This window comes from Diadema antillarum, unplaced genomic scaffold, assembly GCF_040938485.1.
Source record: "Diadema antillarum isolate AM-2024a unplaced genomic scaffold, OU_Dant_1.0 scf00000126, whole genome shotgun sequence".
Taxonomy (NCBI): domain Eukaryota; kingdom Metazoa; phylum Echinodermata; class Echinoidea; order Diadematoida; family Diadematidae; genus Diadema; species Diadema antillarum.
Window position 1 is genome coordinate 818,470 of NW_027271015.1, and position 19,335 is coordinate 837,804.

Consider the following 19,335-nt stretch of genomic DNA (forward strand, 5'->3'; position numbering starts at 1 on the left):
CCGCTTGCCCACAGTGCATTCTGTCGCCACAAACAATCACCAGAAAACGGAAATGAATGATCAGGCACACGACTTGCTCCTTGCCGTGATTCACTCGCCCCAAATTTGCGTCCGCTCTTCAAAACTTCCTTTTCTCCTTCACATTTTAGCCAAGACGGTCGGTGGCCATTTCATCGAGAAGTCGGTCTAGTTTCTACTTTTTTTTTTCACGTAACCAATTAGCCGACTTGTGTATATTGTGATCAACTTTTGCAGCAACGTCCATGGATAACAACACGCAGGCTTTGTTCTGCAGAGAGTAGAAGATTTTTTATTTCATATATTTATTCATAATTCTTTTTTTTTTCATTGCAATTCTTACATTTGTTGAGAAAAGCCTGTGAACGAAAGACTAAATCTCTTGCCTTTAGTTGTTGCTTTGGCAAGGGACGTTGACTGGGACACTGAGCAATAGTGTTATATCATTGGGAAGAGCGACCCTAAAACTTTCACTGGGTACCTCAACACTTATATAATAATTATGACTAAAGGAACTCGATTTGTTATCATGTTTTATATGAAATAAGTCTTTCTCAAACGCTTACGTTAATCCGTGGCATTGATTTGGGCGTCATCGGCTCGCCATCTCTCCCTTCCTGTTTTTGTTGTTTTTGTTCATGATTTTTCTCTCTTTCTATGCCCACATGTAGAAAGACATTCACCAAACTTGTGGATCTTATACAAGGACTATACCCATAGAACGAATATCGTTGTCACCCTCCGAAGCGGGCGTGTAGCAAATCCATATGAACCCACGCAGGAAAGTTCCGTGGGATATCGGCGAATATATCTGCACCTTGGGAACTCTCTTGTGTTGTGCTGTGAGCTGACACTTTTTTTCAATCGATCAAACCAATGTTTAAGCCGAAGGATATCTATCCAACTAATCAATCGAGCATTGTGACTATGCATACAATACTGATAAAGCTGTGATTACAGTCTTTCCATTGTTTTCTGGACGAAGTCTTCCGATTTCTGCGACTTGGCTTTGTTCCTGGAGACAGCCCCCTTGCGTGTGCTAACGGAGTGCAGTTTAGCTCTCGACGCGTCAAATACTTAGGAGTGCAAACTCGAATTTGCGCTCTAGCTTTTAGCTCAGTCGCAGTTCGCTGGGGAACTCCGTCACCGAAAGTTTGTGGCGTTTCGAACCCGCTAAGGACCAACAATTCTTTCTTTCGGGACGAGCAAGAAGCGAAAACATCAGACAAGATGGGCTGCATGTACATGGTTCAGATGATAATGGAGATAAGTCTCCTTCTTGTGGCATTTTTGGCTGGAATAACGGCCGCCATCGCTATCGGCATCGTGAGAGTAAGTATACCTCATAATTGACATATTGATACATTGAATATCCCTGCGTTGCTCTTTATGATATGACTGTGTCAAAGGGCTAAACACCAAGACAAATATAAAGTGAGAAAATCGAAAGAAATTTGTGCCTCGATTTAAATGAAGGCACAACGATAATAACAGGAGAAAAGAGGGAAGGGAGACGTGTTTATCCTGTAAGAAGCCATGTATCGAAGGCAGTTAATTCCATCATTGTTCAAAATGACTTTAGTCAGCAGCGTCTGAATGATATCTTTTCCGCAACAAACTGAAAATCATGGAAATAAGAAGAAATGAATGCTACAAAACGTTATGTCGATAACTATAAATGCTTATTCAGACGTCATGTACAAGAAAAATATATTGAATTTGGATATGGTTTGGGTTTGAGGGTTTCTGAAAGCCCCTCCTTGATATCCCCTCCTTTATATGCTAAGGCATGCGAGTGTGCTTGTGTGTTTGCGTGTGTGGGAGTATGTCTGATGATGAATGAAGATAGAGACAGAGAGAGCGACAGACAGACAGAAAGATAAAAAGAGAAAGAGAAAGGAAAGGGGTTACTTAATCAAAATGAGGAATGTGATTGATAAGTTTTTATTCCTATATTGCGATTCAAGACGGCCTCGATTTGAAACGTAGGTAAAGAAACAGATCGTGCATTCAGTTGGACACGCATTTTATTTTGATCATTGTATTTTTTGCACGTCAGTAAATATTACCAATAATTTTAGCTAATGAAACCAAAAGAATGTAACAAATATACAATGTACCCTGCAATAATGGTATATGAATTAAAGAAGTGCATTAATGCAAACATAATTGGGACCCTCCGCTGTGGAACGAAACCACCTCGCAGTGTGTTTCAAACAAACTTTCTATAAAAAGAAACGTAATCCAGAAAGAAGGAGAAATGATAATGAAGCAAAGCTGATTGTGATGACTAGGACAAACACGAAGAAGAAGAACAAGAGGAAGAAGAAGAAGAGAAAGAAGAAGAAGAAAAGAAAAAGAAGAACAGAAGAAGACCAATCTGAACGCCCATTTTGGCTTCACGATATAAGACTGTACGTCACTATATAACAGCAAGCAGGGGGGTACTATAGGGACAGGTACTTTCAATAAAGCGACCTCGCATCCGCGCCTCCCCCCCCCCCCCCCCCACCCCCGACCCATGTACGTCATGCGGTGTATGGTGTTGCTATGACACACTCTGCTCACATCAAACCTGTGACACGATTAATCAACTTCCTATAGTCTGGGTGTCGAATTCTGTTCCTTTCACTCTCTCCTGTATAGCGGCAGTGTAACTTAGGATTCATCTTTTTCATCTTATTATTTTGTTTGTTTGTCTTTTACGTAGCTTTTATTTTGGAAATAGAAAAGCTATTCCTAGCACGAATACATAAACAGCTACACTACCATTTTAGATACGCGTTTTTGTGGTGGTTTAGCGTTCGTTGTCACACAAAGTATTTGGCCTTTTATGTTGTTCGAACAGTATCATTTCAATGTATTAAACCTTAAAGAAAAGATTAACGGTGAAGTGGAAGAATCTCTTGTTATAACACTCTCATAGAACAACCATAATATGTTGATTCTTTTCTGATTCTTCCCGACTTCGTAACTACATTTATCTTTTCATACTTTTTTTGATATCTCGTACCTTAACATGCGTAAAATTCACACATAAAACAAAGCAGAGGAGAGATAGTATAAATATATACATATTTATAATATATATATATATATATATATATATATATATATATATATATACACATATATAGACCTAATTTTTGATAAATTGAAAAAACAAAATAAAGGGAAAAGAAAGAGAGCGAAAGAGAAAGTGAAAGAGAGGAGTGGATGTGCTTGGATATAGATTGATACTGAAGTGGACAATCATATTCCGCGGAGTTCCCTGATTCATAACGGCAAAAGAGAAATGGGGATGTGAGCGAAGTTGTTATTATGATGTTTTGATAATCTTGCACCTTATTTCGTGACGGCGAAATATTCCTGAGACACAGGGGGGCCCTCTTATATCCAGAGGCCACGTACATCGTCAAATTTTGGCATCCTTCCGTATAGGACTGGAGTAGCAGTGAGTCGATCCTAACCACCACTTCCGACTCATAAGTTTCACCTTTGCCCTTTCAAAAATCTTCTAGCATCGGGATTTCATTTTGATGCACACTGATAAGTCCGCATACGAAATATAGAGTATGTATTTTGCACAGTTATTAGCTTCCTTGTTTGGTGCGACATGTGGAAACATTTGCAGGTAGAATCTTCAAGTTATCGTTGGAATAATTTTTTTTATATCATACTGACACTGATGAACGAGAAATCAAATGTCAAATTTCTTCAAATCATGGAATTGAATTACGGTCACATAATAGATATAAGACCTCCATATAAATAGATAAATAAATGAATAAATACATACATATATATATATATATATATATATATACATTCGTGACATCTTAAAATGTTATTAAGTATTGTCTTGCGCAAAATTTACTCTTGAATAGGGTGAAGGTTTACGTTTTCTGATCATTCATTACATTTTCTTTCATCTTTCTTTATTGGTGTTTTTGTGATTTCTCGCTTGTTTATGAGATATTTTTAAACGATATATTCAGATAACGTTCATGGTCTCTTCTGCCGGAATACTATGCAGGACAAATATTCAAGTCTTTGGCACTGGATTACTCTTCATTTTGGAAACGTTTATTGAAATAGGGCCCTCTGGTAGAGCAGTGGCAACACTGAAGAGGCTACCCTGGGTAAAAAAGACCTTATTATTATTATGAATATATATTGTTCGTCGATTAAAAAAATGTCAAGAAAATATGATAAAAACCATACATTCTTGGTGAGAATACCTCAGTAAGAGTAAAATACCTTGTTTCAGTTGACTTTCCCTTTTAAAAACAATCATTTACAAACAATGCTTAGTCACTGAACTGAGGCCCTATTGGTAAATGCGATGTAAGGATGTTTTTGTTTTGTTTTTAATTTACAGATTACAAAATCGACAGTTGATTCTTTAATATTGATGCTCTAATATCAGGAGGCCCATTGTGCACAACATCTCGAACTAATTACTGGCAATTTTTTTTAACAGTATATCGCATTGTTACAATATGTGACCGTGCACCTCAAAACGAACATAAAGTCGCACACACTGATTTTGCGAGAGGGCTGAAATAATTAATGAAATGGGTCAACCTAGCCGAACTTAACTTTTTCATATTTTCTGAAAGAGCGGGTCTTCTTTTACATTATGCTAAAATTTGGTATCATAAAACTGGCAGGAAAGTGTGTTTTTTTAGCTGTTTATCTCGAACATTTTGGTAGAATAGTGTGATTAGGTGTGTCTTTAGAATCCCTTTTTCATTTCTGAAAAACCTTGTCCACACTCTTCACTTTCAACTCTAATAACTTTTGAAAGGATGGTGCCACTGCTTTGAAAGTTGGCATTTATTATGGACAGAATGTGTTAATGAGGCACGCTTAATTTCCGTTTAATCTGATAATCTCTTCATTGTTGTTACTCTGGTGGTTTACTTCCTGTTTTTTGTCCCATTCATCGCACAGCCAGCACAGTTTGGTAAAGATTAACCGCTTGAATAGATACTGTACTTCAGAGCCTCTTTTCTCAGTTCACACTTTACCTGAATTTGTGCTTTCTTTCCAATATTTAGATAGGTTAGAAGAGTCCATTTGATTTGAGTTATACATCATTTTAAAGCTTAAAGTCTGCTCTTTCAGAATATGGTCTTAACTAAAAATTCATGTCTGGCAACTTTTTGTTTGTTTTGAAGTGCAGAGTCACATATACTCTTAATTGAAATGTAAGGGGCCTTATCAAAACGAAGAGAGTATTAGTCTTTATGCCTTCTCAAGTCACAATGATAGCTATGTAAGCGAATGGATTTAAAACGGCATGAGAGCAACGAATCACAAAGCGAAACAATGTAAGGATTGAGGACGTGCTTGAAGTGTTTGGCAAAGGCACCGTGTTGTATTTATGATTCGACATGGGTATATTATCCGCCATCTTGGAGATAAAGATAAGGACATAAATGTAATTACCGGTGAAAATACTGTTTCCTCCCAAATAGGGATATTCCCTTTATCAGAAGCTGGAACACGCATGTTGATAAATAGTATTGGATTTATGATACATGTACAACATAAATATTGACCTTGACAATGATTTTTCTTTTTACGACAAATTAGATATTTGAATTTAACATCTGGATATCTATAGAAAGCTCATTTCAGCAGCCGTGTGGGCTTAATACGAACAGTCACGTTTCCATGACTTTGTTTTGAAAATGTCAAAGTTTCTACATTATTCTGATAGTGCGAGCTTGCAAGTGCAGGTTATGTCAAACTTTAAAAACGCAGAAAGGTATGCAAGTAAAAGAAAACTTTACGCTGTGAGGGCATGTGTCCATGGGGAAAGAGTACAATATTATGCAACAACACATATAACTTGTCAATATAATTATTCAACTGTCCTAATAACATGGATCGTCAGAACATGAATTGATGAGGTGTTTATCGATATCATCTTTGTAGAAGCTACAATTAAGAAAACAGACTTTGTCTTATCTCATTCTTATTTCAATGGATAATTCTCCTTTGTATTTATAGGGCGGAAGGCATGGGGAACTGTCCGCCCTCGAGTTTTGCACGTTTCCCCTGCAGTAGATTTAAGGGAGCTCCACCCAAATAATTCTTACCTTTGACCTTAAAGCTTCACCCGATCCTGAATCAAATCTCTCTTCTGTTTTCCCTCCCGTCTGCCTCCTTCTTTTATTTTTCTTAATCTTTCTCTCTCTCTCTCTTTCTCTCTCCCTCTCTCTCTCTCTCTCTCTACTTTCTCATTCCGGCGTTTTTTAAAGTGAAATGACGAACGGATATATACAGAGCTGCACAGTTGAAGTTTTGTCAAAGCAGGACATGCACTCATGTAGAGCAAAGAGTATGATGGAGATACGTTTTGCATAAATTCAGATATCGATTTTAACCGCACATTTTTACGCAACTCAAAACCATAATGTTTTGTTTTCTTTTGCTTTGTTTTCGGCTAACACAGCCCACACCAAATTACTCCAAGCTGCAGCAACTTATAAGACGATATCTCATGGTTTATGACAACATTCCTTTTCCCCTGCTTCTTATGTTTAATTTGAACAGAGTTGATATCTTTCAAACATGAGTTTGTGTGTGTGTGTGTGTGTGTTTGTGTGTGTGTGTTTGTGTGTGTGTATGTGTGTGTAAGTGTCTTATGTCTTGCCGTCATGACTTACTTCAACCGTAATAACAATTATGCAATTTATGTAGTCACATGTTGTTATAGTATTTTACAGTTCTACACGCTTTGATTGTGTTATGATGATGTTTTATAAACATAATATTACCACTCCTTGTATTCTATATGTGAAATTATCTTCTGTAAAGCAGATCCTCATATGGAAGACCAGAAGTGACAGTGATTGTGATATTGGGGAAAAAGATAAGCTTTGGATTCCTATAACTTGCGTATGTTATGTCCAATTCCAATAAAACTTCTGCCGTAAGAGAGTTGGTAGGCCCTTTTCAGGGCCACATACATACCCAAGAAAGAATAAGGTGGTGCACCGTAAAGCCTTCTACCACCCACGGAAACCTTCAGAGAATTAAACCTCTACCGTTACGTTTGTTCAGTCTTATTCCATTTATTCGAGTCAACTTTAACATGGCATGCCATTCATTTCACTTTAAGCGCACCATTTCACCATCGTGCGTCCCGAGATAGCGTCTCTCTGCACAGCCCCATGATCCGTGACTCAGGCGAACGAGGGTAGAAACTAAATGCAGTAACACATGATGCACCTTCACCTGGCTCGGATTCATGATTTGACGGGCTTAGATATGCGATGATCTCCCCATAGAATCATCAGATCAGACCCGCATTCCAAAGATTCGTGAATCCCCCCCCCCCCCTCTAATTAGGGAAAACTACGAAAGAAATTATAGTAGAATGAGTTTAAACTCTATGCCCGTTACCCATGGTTTAATGATTATGATTATCTTAACCTTATAGAGCCATTGCACCCTTCGTGAATATTATCATAATCGCCATTGCTTCTGACGCCCTTGTTTAAAAAACAACAAAAACTATGTCAGTAATAAACCTGATCTTCAGATTGATTATAGAATAATAATGTTCCATCCATGGTGAAGTGAATTGTGATGATTATTTCTGTCTTAAAGTCCGATACGAAGTGCAATATACGTTCTGTATTATGTTCAACAAACTGTTGAATTGTCATTGACCATAACCTCTTAATTTCACAGTCTGACAGTGATGACAACAAGACATGAAGTATACCGCTACTTGTGAAACTACTATAATAACTAATGACAACTGCAAATCCACAACTTCCACAACAGTTTGTATGATGGCATTCTTGTTCTACCGCCTTTTCTTGTGTTTTGTTATCTGATTTTGTTATGTAGACGACTACTACCCCTCCCCCCCCAAAAAAAAAAGATGAATAAATAAAAATAAACCTACCACAACTACAACTCAATCTACTTCCCCTGAAAAACAGACCTGGAATATACTTGAATTAGTTTTAAAAGGACTTCGAAATGCAGAAGAGCTCAGAAACGCTGAGAGTGTCAATGAAAGTAGAGATTTTAATGCTAAGACACATGCACATAATAATGTTCACGCATTTTAGAAGATAATTGATAGGCCTGCTCTGTAGATATCGGGAAGAACACTGGCAGAGTTGATAATTATGATTATAATTATACGTATTCATAAAATGATCGTACTGACGTATAAATGGTGGAGGATTAATCTCATTATATACCATTATGGCTTCAGTTGGGGTCTCCGTGATTTCCCCTTGACCGAAGGGAAGGATGTTAAGAGAAGCCAGTGAATGAGGTAGTGTACTGGTCAACGATGAATAAACTGGGCAGTGAGTGGTGATGAGGGAGGTGGTGGTGTGTGCATGGGTGGGGAAGTATATCTGGTACATAATTATCAAAAAAAAAAGAACACACACACACACACACACACGCACACACACACACCGAAAGCAGAACACAATGTACCGTTCATTCCCTCGCCGTATTGGCTAAGTAAATAAGAGATACATCATTTTTTCAATATTCAGTGAAATTACAGTTGTTTGAAATCAAGATAATTCAGGAAAATTGTCCATCACCCATTGAAGCGTATGTAGTTTAAGCTAATGTACTAACTACTTTTCAAGGAAACATGTGACGAAAAACTGAAAGCTCCCCCCCCCCCCAAAAAAAAAAAGAAAGAAAGAAGACGCTCTTCAAGAGTGTTGTCACTCTGATGAAAGCTTTGCCTATAGTATCATACAGTTTATACGGAATGAAAATAAACTCACCTTTGTCCTTTTACTGTCCCATCTTTGAACTTTGTGTGGATAAAAGTCTGCAACATCATTTAGGCTGATAAAAAAAAAAATATTGACAGATAAACCTCCTTAGAGATAAAATGATATCGAAGTCTGGGCTAAGCACTACATGTGACCACCTGCAGCTATGGAAAAATATCAGCAGGTGAAAATTCGTCTGGTTAACATTCTGTGAAATGCCGTTCATTGTAGCAGTTTCTTGAGAAATTTAGATTGTAAAAAGTGAAATGGTTATACAACGTCATCGGCAACCAGCCCCCGCAAACAGTCGACGCGTATGATATATGAAAAACATCTAATAAAACAAACTTTTGACACCCACAAAAAGGGACATTTAAAACTATGGAATTTTTATATCCCCGAAACATTTTACGCAACATTTAAGGGGATGGGAACATTAGTGACCATAAAACCTATCAATTGTCCTGATACAGTTCTAGATTCGCATTTCAGGAGGCAACCGTATGTGCAATTCTCTCAAAATTATTGCTCTGTAAATTCATCAGCGGCACACTCCAATGACATAATACAACTTCGTTGTGATCTATTACCACTGATTAATATGCCAAGTGTATAGCTTTTCAAAAGGGCATTGACATTATCTACAACAGGTTGACAGTAGCAAATAACAAATCTTCATTGCCGTTTATTGCCCAACATATACACGCTGACATTTACATTCACATGCACTTAGGTTTTATGCAGTGAAGGGTATGTTGTCAGTATACACACAGCGCATTGCAACTTGACACCTTAACAGACGGGAAATTGATTAATTAAGAATCCACTGCTCCCCATTTTCACCCGTCACTGTCACATGACGAAGAAAGTACCCAGCGTCACAATGTAACTTTGTCAGAGAATGGTTTTTCCTGTTGCTATTATTACTTCCAGCCATGACGCATGAAGTACGTACCTACACAATGTACGTACCTACAATGTATGCCTTGCATGAGAAACAACCAGTCAAGTTTGTGTGTGTAAGGCCAGCGGGTAAAATGGTAGAGATATACAGTACAGATTTTCCAGTGCGGCAAATGTAGAATAAAACTTCAATGTTGATCTTTAATACTGTTGCCTAATAGCAGTACGACAAACTTGTTGTCTTAATTCTGTAGGAAAGAATGTGTAAATCGATTGCAGTGTCTTATCAGTTCAATCTGACGTCATGAGTAACATTACACTTTGCATTGTGATTCTCAAACGGGTGAGAACACTCATTTCAAACGAATCTGTAATTCAGAAAGTCTTTGATCAAAATACTTGAAGTAGAAAAGCGGCAATTATTTCTTTTTATTTATTTGATCAATTGTAGGTCCTATTGCGGCCTTTCTACAATATTTACTCTTACGAGTTGATGCACACGAATTTTTTTCCAGTGCTCTTAGATGAAAACAGTCATGATCGTCATAAATCCTTAGAACATCTAATGAATAAGATTAATGCAAGTAATTCAATATAAGTACACTCTCACTCGACGTAAGACATCACTCTGTACAGATTCTTGACGCATCGATGACGTCTATGATATTATAATAGCGATGTTCTCGTAGTGATTATTGCGTCACTGACAGCAGCAACGTAACAAATACAAAGTGGAAAAGTGGAAAAGTGAAAGTGGAAAATACAAAATTGTTCATTCTTAAATCAGCAATGAAATATGTATATTATATATAGTGAAATAAAAAAGATAGATGTTGTTTGCAGCGTGGACATTACCTCATTTCAATTCAAAAATAATAATCATTTTGAATGTTAAGATAACCATTGTATTTGTTGTGTTTGCGTTATTATTGAATGAGACATAAACATTTTTCTTTCTTTTTCTGTCTATTTCTTCACAATGTATCTTCTTCTACCGCTCTTCAGGACGACTTTCGTGGCGACTGTCTCATCTATGCACAGGTCCAATACGACACACCCAACTCCTTTTCTGTGCACGCTAACGGAACTGCCCCAAAATGCGACTTCGCTCTCGCTGCACAGGTAAGTTAGCTTGAACTCCTGCATCCATCCATCTATAAAAGTCTGTCAAACCTCTTATCTTTCTACCTATTTATCAATCTGTCCATCTTACTATGTATCTATCTGTCTACTTTGCGCTATCTAACTATCTATATAAATTCTTTCTTTCCTTCTTTCTTTCTTTCTTTTTTTTTCTCTCTCTCTCTCTTTCCAGGGGCGGATCCAGGAAATCTGTAAATGGGGGGGGGGGGGGGGGGGGGGGCGTGACTAATATTTCTGGTGCCACTTCCGGGTTTCATTTCATATTTTTTTCTTTTTATTTCTTTTGTTTTTAACGAGAAATAAAGGGGGGGGGGGGGCATGCGGCGGTTGCGCTCCCCTCTGGATCCGCCACTGCTTTCTATATCTATCTGTCACCTTTTCTCTCTCCGTAGTTACATGATAATACTGTATACCCTAATCAAACCATGCACTGATATATTTATACATAAAGTGGATCATTCATATTAAAAATGTAAGAATTCCCAAAGAAGAAGTAATGAATCACCATAAAGCTATGACATCAGGCGTCCCACGTTTTTGTTTTGTTTTGTTTGTATTTTTGCTGAGATGCACAATGTTTCAATTTTATGTACTTCGATTATTGCTTCATGATGTGTGTTAATTTTGATAAAGGGCAAGTGGTTGTTTTTTTTTTTTTTTTTTTTTTTACATAGAGATTTCTGTTACCAATGTCTTGTGCCTGATAAAGTGCTGTAAACATTATCAAGCGACTATTTCTTAGCAGTATAAGATAAGTACAATCTCAGCTTTATGTATAGTTTACATGGTAGACTCCTGCATAAGTTGCTTGCATTGGTGAGCCAGTGTCCGGGCAAGCTGCCAGTAAGTGCCTTGGTGTGCTGGTCTATCGCTGGAATATTAAAGGGAGGGGGTGGCGTGACAGGGTGGGAATTCATCACATCACGCGTGATGACGAAATCGCTTAATTTTTTTTTTTTCAGCTGAGATCACAAAATCATGATCTTCCCAGAATGGCAACTATCCGACATAAGAGTTTGGACGACAGAAATACTGACCGTGCATGATGTAAAAACGATTTTCCTTCTGTAGTTGAAAAACCCCAAACATGAGGTAGCCCCAAAGTAGGCACACTCTACACAAACACAGTGTACATTTTTGTAAACTATTGATTACTGAGGCGATTTCACTGACAACATGTTTTTATACATTGGGCCTTTGTTTCCTCTAAAGCACGTTATTAAGTTCATTGCCAGGATTATTGGTAATCTTTGAGTTTTTTTGACAAAAAGAGACTTACGTACCATAATGTCGATATGTGGTGAATTAGCGTCTGCCATTATTGCTGGTCTGTTTTTATTGCCCTTGTTGTTTTTACCGTTTGTGCTGTTGCTGAAATAAAGATTACAGTGCGCGTCTTTGAAAACCGGCATGATCCATTTGGAAATCGTAACAATATCCGCAATGCCTCGTTTACATTTCAGGTCATCATTTCACTGCTGGGATTTCTGTACGCCCTCTACAAAATCATTGTCTTCTTTACGCGGAGATTTGACATGTAAGTATCCGGGGACTTAATATGGGCTGGACCAGCGGCTGGCTTCGAGGCTGGCTGGCACTAAACCAAGCTAAAGAACGGTGCCAAAAGCCATGAACATTGTGCCTCATATGGGAAAAGAGAGAAATTCCTACAGCTGAGCACGCGAGGGATCGAATTATAGAAGGATGACCTTTTTGAAAGACAGAACTTATTCTTGTTTAACTTAAGCCCCCTACATTATACACAGAAAGTTCTGTGTAAAGTTGGCTTTTCTGAGATTTTTTTTCGATGTTAAGTTTGGAACAAAATTTCAACTGATTTGGCTGTGAACAAGAATGCAATCGGTGTCTATTTTGTTTTTTTTTTTTCTTTTTTCTTGCTTTTTTTGCTGGTTTTAATTGTTGTTTCCCCCTACATTTGTTGCTTGTTTTTAGGGGGATGAAAAACGTTAGACATGCACAATCTACATCATAACAGAAATTTAGGGACACCATTTTTACATATTCAGAAAATGTGTGACGCATGAGGTTCACAGTCTCTCGGAGAGCATGAACATTCTACGGACTATTTTGTTTAACATCTCAATTGTTATCCTACCATATGATTTTAGGTCTGAGTATTCAAAGGGATATGTTTTCGTCTTCTTCGCCGGTGTATATCTTTAAACTTTAGAATATTTCTAAAGTATTTTTTTTCTGAACTGCAGAATGCTTTTTTTGTGGTATTTCTTTTTCCTCTTATCAATGATATATCCATAAATCTAATCTATCACATTTTGCAATGTTGACATATATTCACCTACATCCTATGTGAAAAAAAAAAGATTTAAACGTTTTGTTAGAGATGGAAAAATAAATGAATGAATGAAAGAAAAAAACACCTAACGAGTCCTCCTTCTTTTCCTTCTCTTTTCATCTTCGCTCTCTTCTTTATAATCGTCTTCTCCTGCTCCTAACTCTTCATCTTCTTCTATTTCCCCATCTTCCCCATCGTCATCTTCTTCCGCATCCTTAACTCTCCTCCTCCTCCTCCTCCTCCTCCTCCTCCTCCTCATCCTCATCCTCCACCACCACCACCTCCTCCTCCAGCCCTGCTCTTCGTCTGATCATCCTCCCGGTCTACTGTATCATGTGCTTCATCTCTCTGATCGAGGCCTGCCTGGTGACAGTGGGCTTCACCTTCTTCTGCAAGCAGCTGACCCAGACACCGATCAGGAGCATCGAGGTTGAGTAAGTCAAAGGGGGCAATCCGCTCTATCTTGTAGGGGTAAAAGAAACATAAGTTGAATACCAGAAAGGGGAACATTGGGAACAAGACAAAAGTTGAAAAGAATGGGATTTTTTTTTCTTTTTTATATATCGTTTTTGTCATGAATTACAAGATGAAAGATTGTTAGATTCGTTTGGTTCTTAATGCTTATCAGAATCATTTTCTCATCTGTCGGAAAAGGAGTCAAAAATAATCACGAGCAGCAAACTCATTATATATAACAGATCTTATACAGGTCACAGCATCTTTCAATTCATAATCGTTACGATTGAATTGGAAACGAAAAAAAGTATGCTTAGATAGACAGCATGAGTAAAACTCAAACGAAAGTAAGAGACATGGGGGGGGGAGGGCGGAGAAATAGATAGACAAACAGATAGAGATGGTGAAGAGAAATAAGTAGACGTAAATGGAGTTAGATGATTAACAGAATGAAAACAAAGTTAATGCTCGAAAACAAAGACAGAAAACATATTATAAACATCATGAATACAATGCATAGATATATAGAGAGAGAAAGATGGAAGGGGGAGGAAGTGAGAGACAGACAGACAGACAGAAATGAAGGAGAGAAATGCCCAGCCACACAGATGTGCACAGACGGATAGACAGAAAAATATAGTTTCTTTTGTATCTTATTCTTATACCGTCATTGGTTCTCTCCTGCTATTAGATGCAGCCGATTCCAGAATGCACAGTGGAACGTGTATCAAGGGAAAAACTTCTACGTGAGACTCAACCTAGCATGCGTAAGTTACACAAAACGTGGACACATGAATGGACAAAATGATTATGGCTAATAAAGAAAACCAACAATTCATCTTATATCATTAGAAGAATGCAAGAATAGGTACTAGTCTATGAACTAGACTCTAGTTTACTAAGTCTCTTCTTCATTGGTTTTCATAAAATTCCTATACGCAGTTAAGATATCGCACATGAGGGTTCTTTGTTATTAATTTTTATTATGAAGATTATCTAAACTCTTGAATAATTTAGTCATTGTGAAAAGTTTGTGTTCAGGGACATTGACTAAAATACTTTAACATAAAAAATAGTCTTAACCCAAAAAATGTCAACGAAAATAAAAGTGACTATGTATGAAATTGAACATTGCTGTAGCGTTATCTCGGAATGACACTCATCTTGCACCAAACATGATTATCGTAGTTCGTAATTTCATACGGGTCCATATTTTTTTTTTTTTTGACGGCTAGCGGCTTACCACATTTTTTAAGAGACGCGTGGTGTTCACGTGGCATTTGCTGTGGTCGCCGACCCCCTGCCCAATGTGTCGATCATTTTACAACACCACGGTCATTATGCTGGTTTATTACCCCCAGTAAGTGAAGATTATGAGCTTTACACAGAGTAAACATTTCAGTGATATTCCTTAGCTCCCTGATGCCCATTTAGGGCCCAGCCGTCATCGATTAATATTGCGATAAGTGACTATCAGATGAATATCAAACAAAGAATCGTGGATAAACACCTTAATGCAAACGGGTGCAGGCACATACGAGGTAACGAATGGACGACATCATTTCGGTAAAGTATGAGAAGACTGTCATTAAGCTTTTTGCCCCGTATTTCAAGGACTAAAAACACAATGTTGAACATTGTGATATAGTAAAATGATAGACTGTCTTCACTGTATGAAATGCAACAAGGCAAATACATGCAATTGAAAACTACTTTCTAAGGGGTTAATGAAAATCTATACACTGATTTTTTTTGTTTTATTTTCTAATGGAATTTTATCACATTTAGAGGTATTAATAAGCCTGTATGTATGTATAATCAACTAACTTATTTCTGTCTCCTTACTATATGAATACATATCATGTTTGTTTGCATTCATTCTGCTTCTTAAGTAAACCAAAAATGATAATAATTCCATTGTTAAGTAGTAAGCACGACATCTCATAACTACATAAATTCAATTCAATTCAATTTGTTTTCATACTTCTCAATGAAGGAATGTACATCAAATATAATAAAAACATAGTGAATCATAATATCCGGCTTGGAAGTACAGTAAATTAATGTAAGAATATAAAACATATAGTGGTCAATCATCGTACGTTTGGTTCTATGTATAACGCTAAAGAAATATGACGGAACCTACTTAAAAGCGAGCTTGTTAAGCGTAGGTCCCAAATTCTGAACAGAGTGTATAGATGAGGAGCACGGATGCAACGTAGGACCAAAATAAAGAGAAACAAAAATGAAAGGCAAAAATACCTGGGGCACTAACAGAATCTTCTCAATACATTAATAGTGATATACAGACAACCACATTCTGCAGATGTAAGAACAGTTGATTTAACAATGTTGACAATAGTGTAGTAATATGATTTGAATGGTGAAAAGAGAACAACTCGACATGCGAGTCCTCGGAGGAGATACGGGAAACCTAAAGAGTGAACACACAAGTACTAACATTCAAAGAAGATTTGGAACTAAAATTAGAATTACCATAGAATTAGAATAAAGGAGCAATACAAAAGTAAATGTAACACTTATACAGCATAATTTTATTCAACATAAATTATATAATTTGGAAATGTATGAATTGTATGATTTATAACAGGCAGTACACTTGATTCATCAAGAAAGCAGGAGATAGCATTTGAAGCATAGATTGAAGGGGCTGACTCCCTCATGGGAAATTCAGCTCAGGCATGTCAGGTTTGCCTCTAACAAAGGAACGATATGAATGCATATCATGCACATTATTAAAAATAATTATATCTATATTTTACAAATATGTATATACAAACACACAAGTACACGCACACATGTATGAATTATATAGATATTTATAAGACTGGGGGATTTTTTTGTTGTTGTTGTTCTGAGGGTGGGCACAAAGCGCTCAATACTTAGCCATTACCTGTGAATACGAATGCTTATTGTCCGCATTATATATATATATTCCTGCATCACAAAACCAGCAGACGTCGATTTTTATTTAAGAACAGATTTTGAAAGAGCAGACATTAAAGCGAATGGACTCTTCGAACCTATCTGAATAATTAGAAAGAAAGCACACATGCTGCAAAAGTGTGTACTGAGAAAAGAGGCTCTGAAGTGAAAGGTCTATTCAAGCGCTTAATCTTCTGCCGAGCTGTGCCCTGCGCAACGAATGGGACAAAAAAAAAGAGGTAAAACGTCTTTTCAAGAAGAATGAAGAAATCACCAGGTTAAGCTGACATTGATTATGCTCTATCAACACATTCTATCCATGACCATTACAAATCTTCAAAGGAGTAGCATTATTTAGTTATTTGAGTTGAAAATGAAGAGTGCGTAAAGAGTTTCTAAGAAATGAAAAAGGGACTTTAAGACACACCTAGTCACACTATTCTGCATAAAAGCGTCCTAGAAAAAACTTCTAAAAACCTTTTTTTGTTGTTCCTTCTATGATCCCAAACTCTACACTAATTAGAAGAAGTGTTGCTCTTTCGGATAATATGAAAAACTCAAGATTGACAAGGTTTGACAGTCTCAACTATTTTGAGTGTCCACACAAAATCAGCGAGTGCAACTTTTTGTTGGTTCTGTGATGCTCTGTCACATGATGACATGTTATGTAACCCTGCACCTCAAAACAAACAAAAAGTCGCCAGACATGAATTTTTAGTTAAGACCATATTCTGAAAGAGCAGACTTTAAGCTTTAAAATGATGTATAACTCAAATCAAATGGACTCTCCTAACCTATCTGAATATTGGAAAGAAAGCACAAACTCAGGAAAAGTGTGAACTGAGAAAAGAGGCTCTCAAGTACAGTGTCTATTCAAGCGCTTAATCTTTACCAAACCGTGCTGGCTGTGCGATGAATGGGACAAAAAACAGTAAGTAAACCACCAGAGTAACAACAATGAAGAGATTATCAGATTAAAGTGAAATTAAACAGGCCTCATTAACACATTTTGTCCATAATTAATGCCAACTTTCAAAGCAGTAGCATTATCCTTTCAAAAGTTATTAGAGTTGAAAGTGAAGAGTGTGGACAAGGTTTTTCAGAAATGAAAAGGATTCTAAAGACACACCTAATCACACTATTCTACCAAAAATGTTCGAGATAAACTCCTAAAAAAACACACTTTTCTGCCCGTTTTATGATATTAAATTTTAGCATAATGTAAAAGAAGACCCGCTCTTTCAGAAAATATGAAAAAGTCAAGTTCGGCTAGGTTGACCCATTCCACTTGTTTTCAGTCCTCATGCAAAATCAGTGTGTGCGACTTTATGTTCGTTTTGAGGTGCACGGTCACATATTGTTTTCCGTTTTTCGACCTGTCTTGTGTCAGATTGGATCCTGGATCTCCTTTGCCTGCTGGTTGATCCTGGTCCCAATGTCCATCATGGTCTTCGTCATGGACCGACGCGGGACCGCTCCCAAACCCAAAGAGGACCCGATCAGCATGCCCAATGCCGAAAACCAAGACCCGTAGATCCAGATAGACGTGCACACGTACATGTCTGACATCATCCCACCATACCTGGCTTCCGGCAAGGAGCGTCGGCTGGTACCTTGCCTCTCATCTCGATTAAACAACAGGGAGCTTTAGATTCGCACGCGGACGTTTGAGACGACAATTGCGTTGGACGTTCTCCTCTCTCCCAGCGTCATGTTGAAAAGTAGATTTAGATTACGCAAGGACGCAACCTATAAGATATAAAATGGCGCCAAATATGATCTGTGCATCAATTAAGCTGACGTAAAATTAGTGCAGAACGCGTATGCTTTACGGTGAAAACTCAGACGACGCGAGCTATAAATAGATCGCTTATGATAAGCAATTTGCGCATGCTCAGAACATTTTTTTCCCCTTTTGAACGTCTGCGTCGCGAAAATCTAAAGCTCCCTATTAGTAGACTTGCTGACAGTCCTGCGAGGAGTTGATCAAACTACTCAGTAGTTGTCTAGTATTGACCATAAATAGATTGATGAAACGATTGAATTTTTCTCAACATGATATCATTCATGCCATGGCGTCATCGCACTTTGTCCATCAAAAATTCCACCACTAACCTGAGAGAGCATGCAATTCTGTTTCATTAAAAATACAATTCGTTCTATCGAAAGTCTCACATAGGCACTACATTCGGTCTACATCGGTTACATATTCACACACAAAAAAAAAACAACAACCAAAAAACAAAACTATTAGAGTGGACCACAAGCATGACAAAATTGGCTAGACCTGTATATCTCTGCGTATAATTTGCAACGAGTCCTGATTCATATCTATAGGAAGCATGTCCATTTAGCACTTAACACTACACATTTCATTGTGACGTCATAATGATAATCTATCGACGAGGTCTATAATTCTGTGGGCATTTTTTTTTTGAAAATTGAAATACATGTATTCATGCGTTCAATAGAGCTTAACTGCAATGCAGAAAAGATATCTACTATGAGCGCTTGTTTTGAATAGTGATAAATATGTTTTTCTTCTGTTATCACGACAAAAAAAAAACTAAACAAAAACTGCGTCTACCAGTTGAGAGCTGGAGTGAACTAGACCACAACATGTAGACGGGTTGCGTGGTGGTCAATATGATAACATCAAGCGAAATTCAGAAATTGTCACTTGATAGCTGCAGCAATTAATATCCATTGCATCTTGTTCACATCTCGTTCGTTTGGAAGCATATGACTGTCACGTCTGAAGAGTGACTATTGTAAGCG

General features: G+C 37.5%; 1 protein-coding gene across 1 annotated transcript; it reads left to right on the forward strand.

The window, feature by feature from the left end:
- The first annotated feature begins 1,076 nt into the window (after positions 1-1,076).
- On the forward strand, positions 1,077-18,091 carry LOC139720289 (transmembrane protein 179B-like). Its single transcript, XM_071631649.1, has 6 exons — positions 1,077-1,350; positions 10,704-10,820; positions 12,305-12,378; positions 13,449-13,589; positions 14,303-14,378; positions 17,948-18,091. Exons 1-6 carry the CDS (start codon positions 1,249-1,251, stop codon positions 18,089-18,091), a joined length of 654 nt encoding a protein of 217 aa, XP_071487750.1. The 5' UTR covers positions 1,077-1,248.
- The last annotated feature ends 1,244 nt before the right edge of the window (positions 18,092-19,335 follow it).

Excerpts from the sequence above, each read along its gene's own strand:
- LOC139720289 (XM_071631649.1), top strand. The coding sequence starts at position 1,249 with ATGGGCTGCATGTACATGGTTCAGATGATAATGGAGATAAGTCTCCTT. Across the intron at positions 10,821-12,304 it reads ACTTCGCTCTCGCTGCACAG|GTCATCATTTCACTGCTGGG; the intron begins GTAAGTTAGCTT and ends TTTACATTTCAG. Across the intron at positions 12,379-13,448 it reads TTTACGCGGAGATTTGACAT|CCCTGCTCTTCGTCTGATCA; the intron begins GTAAGTATCCGG and ends CTCCTCCTCCAG.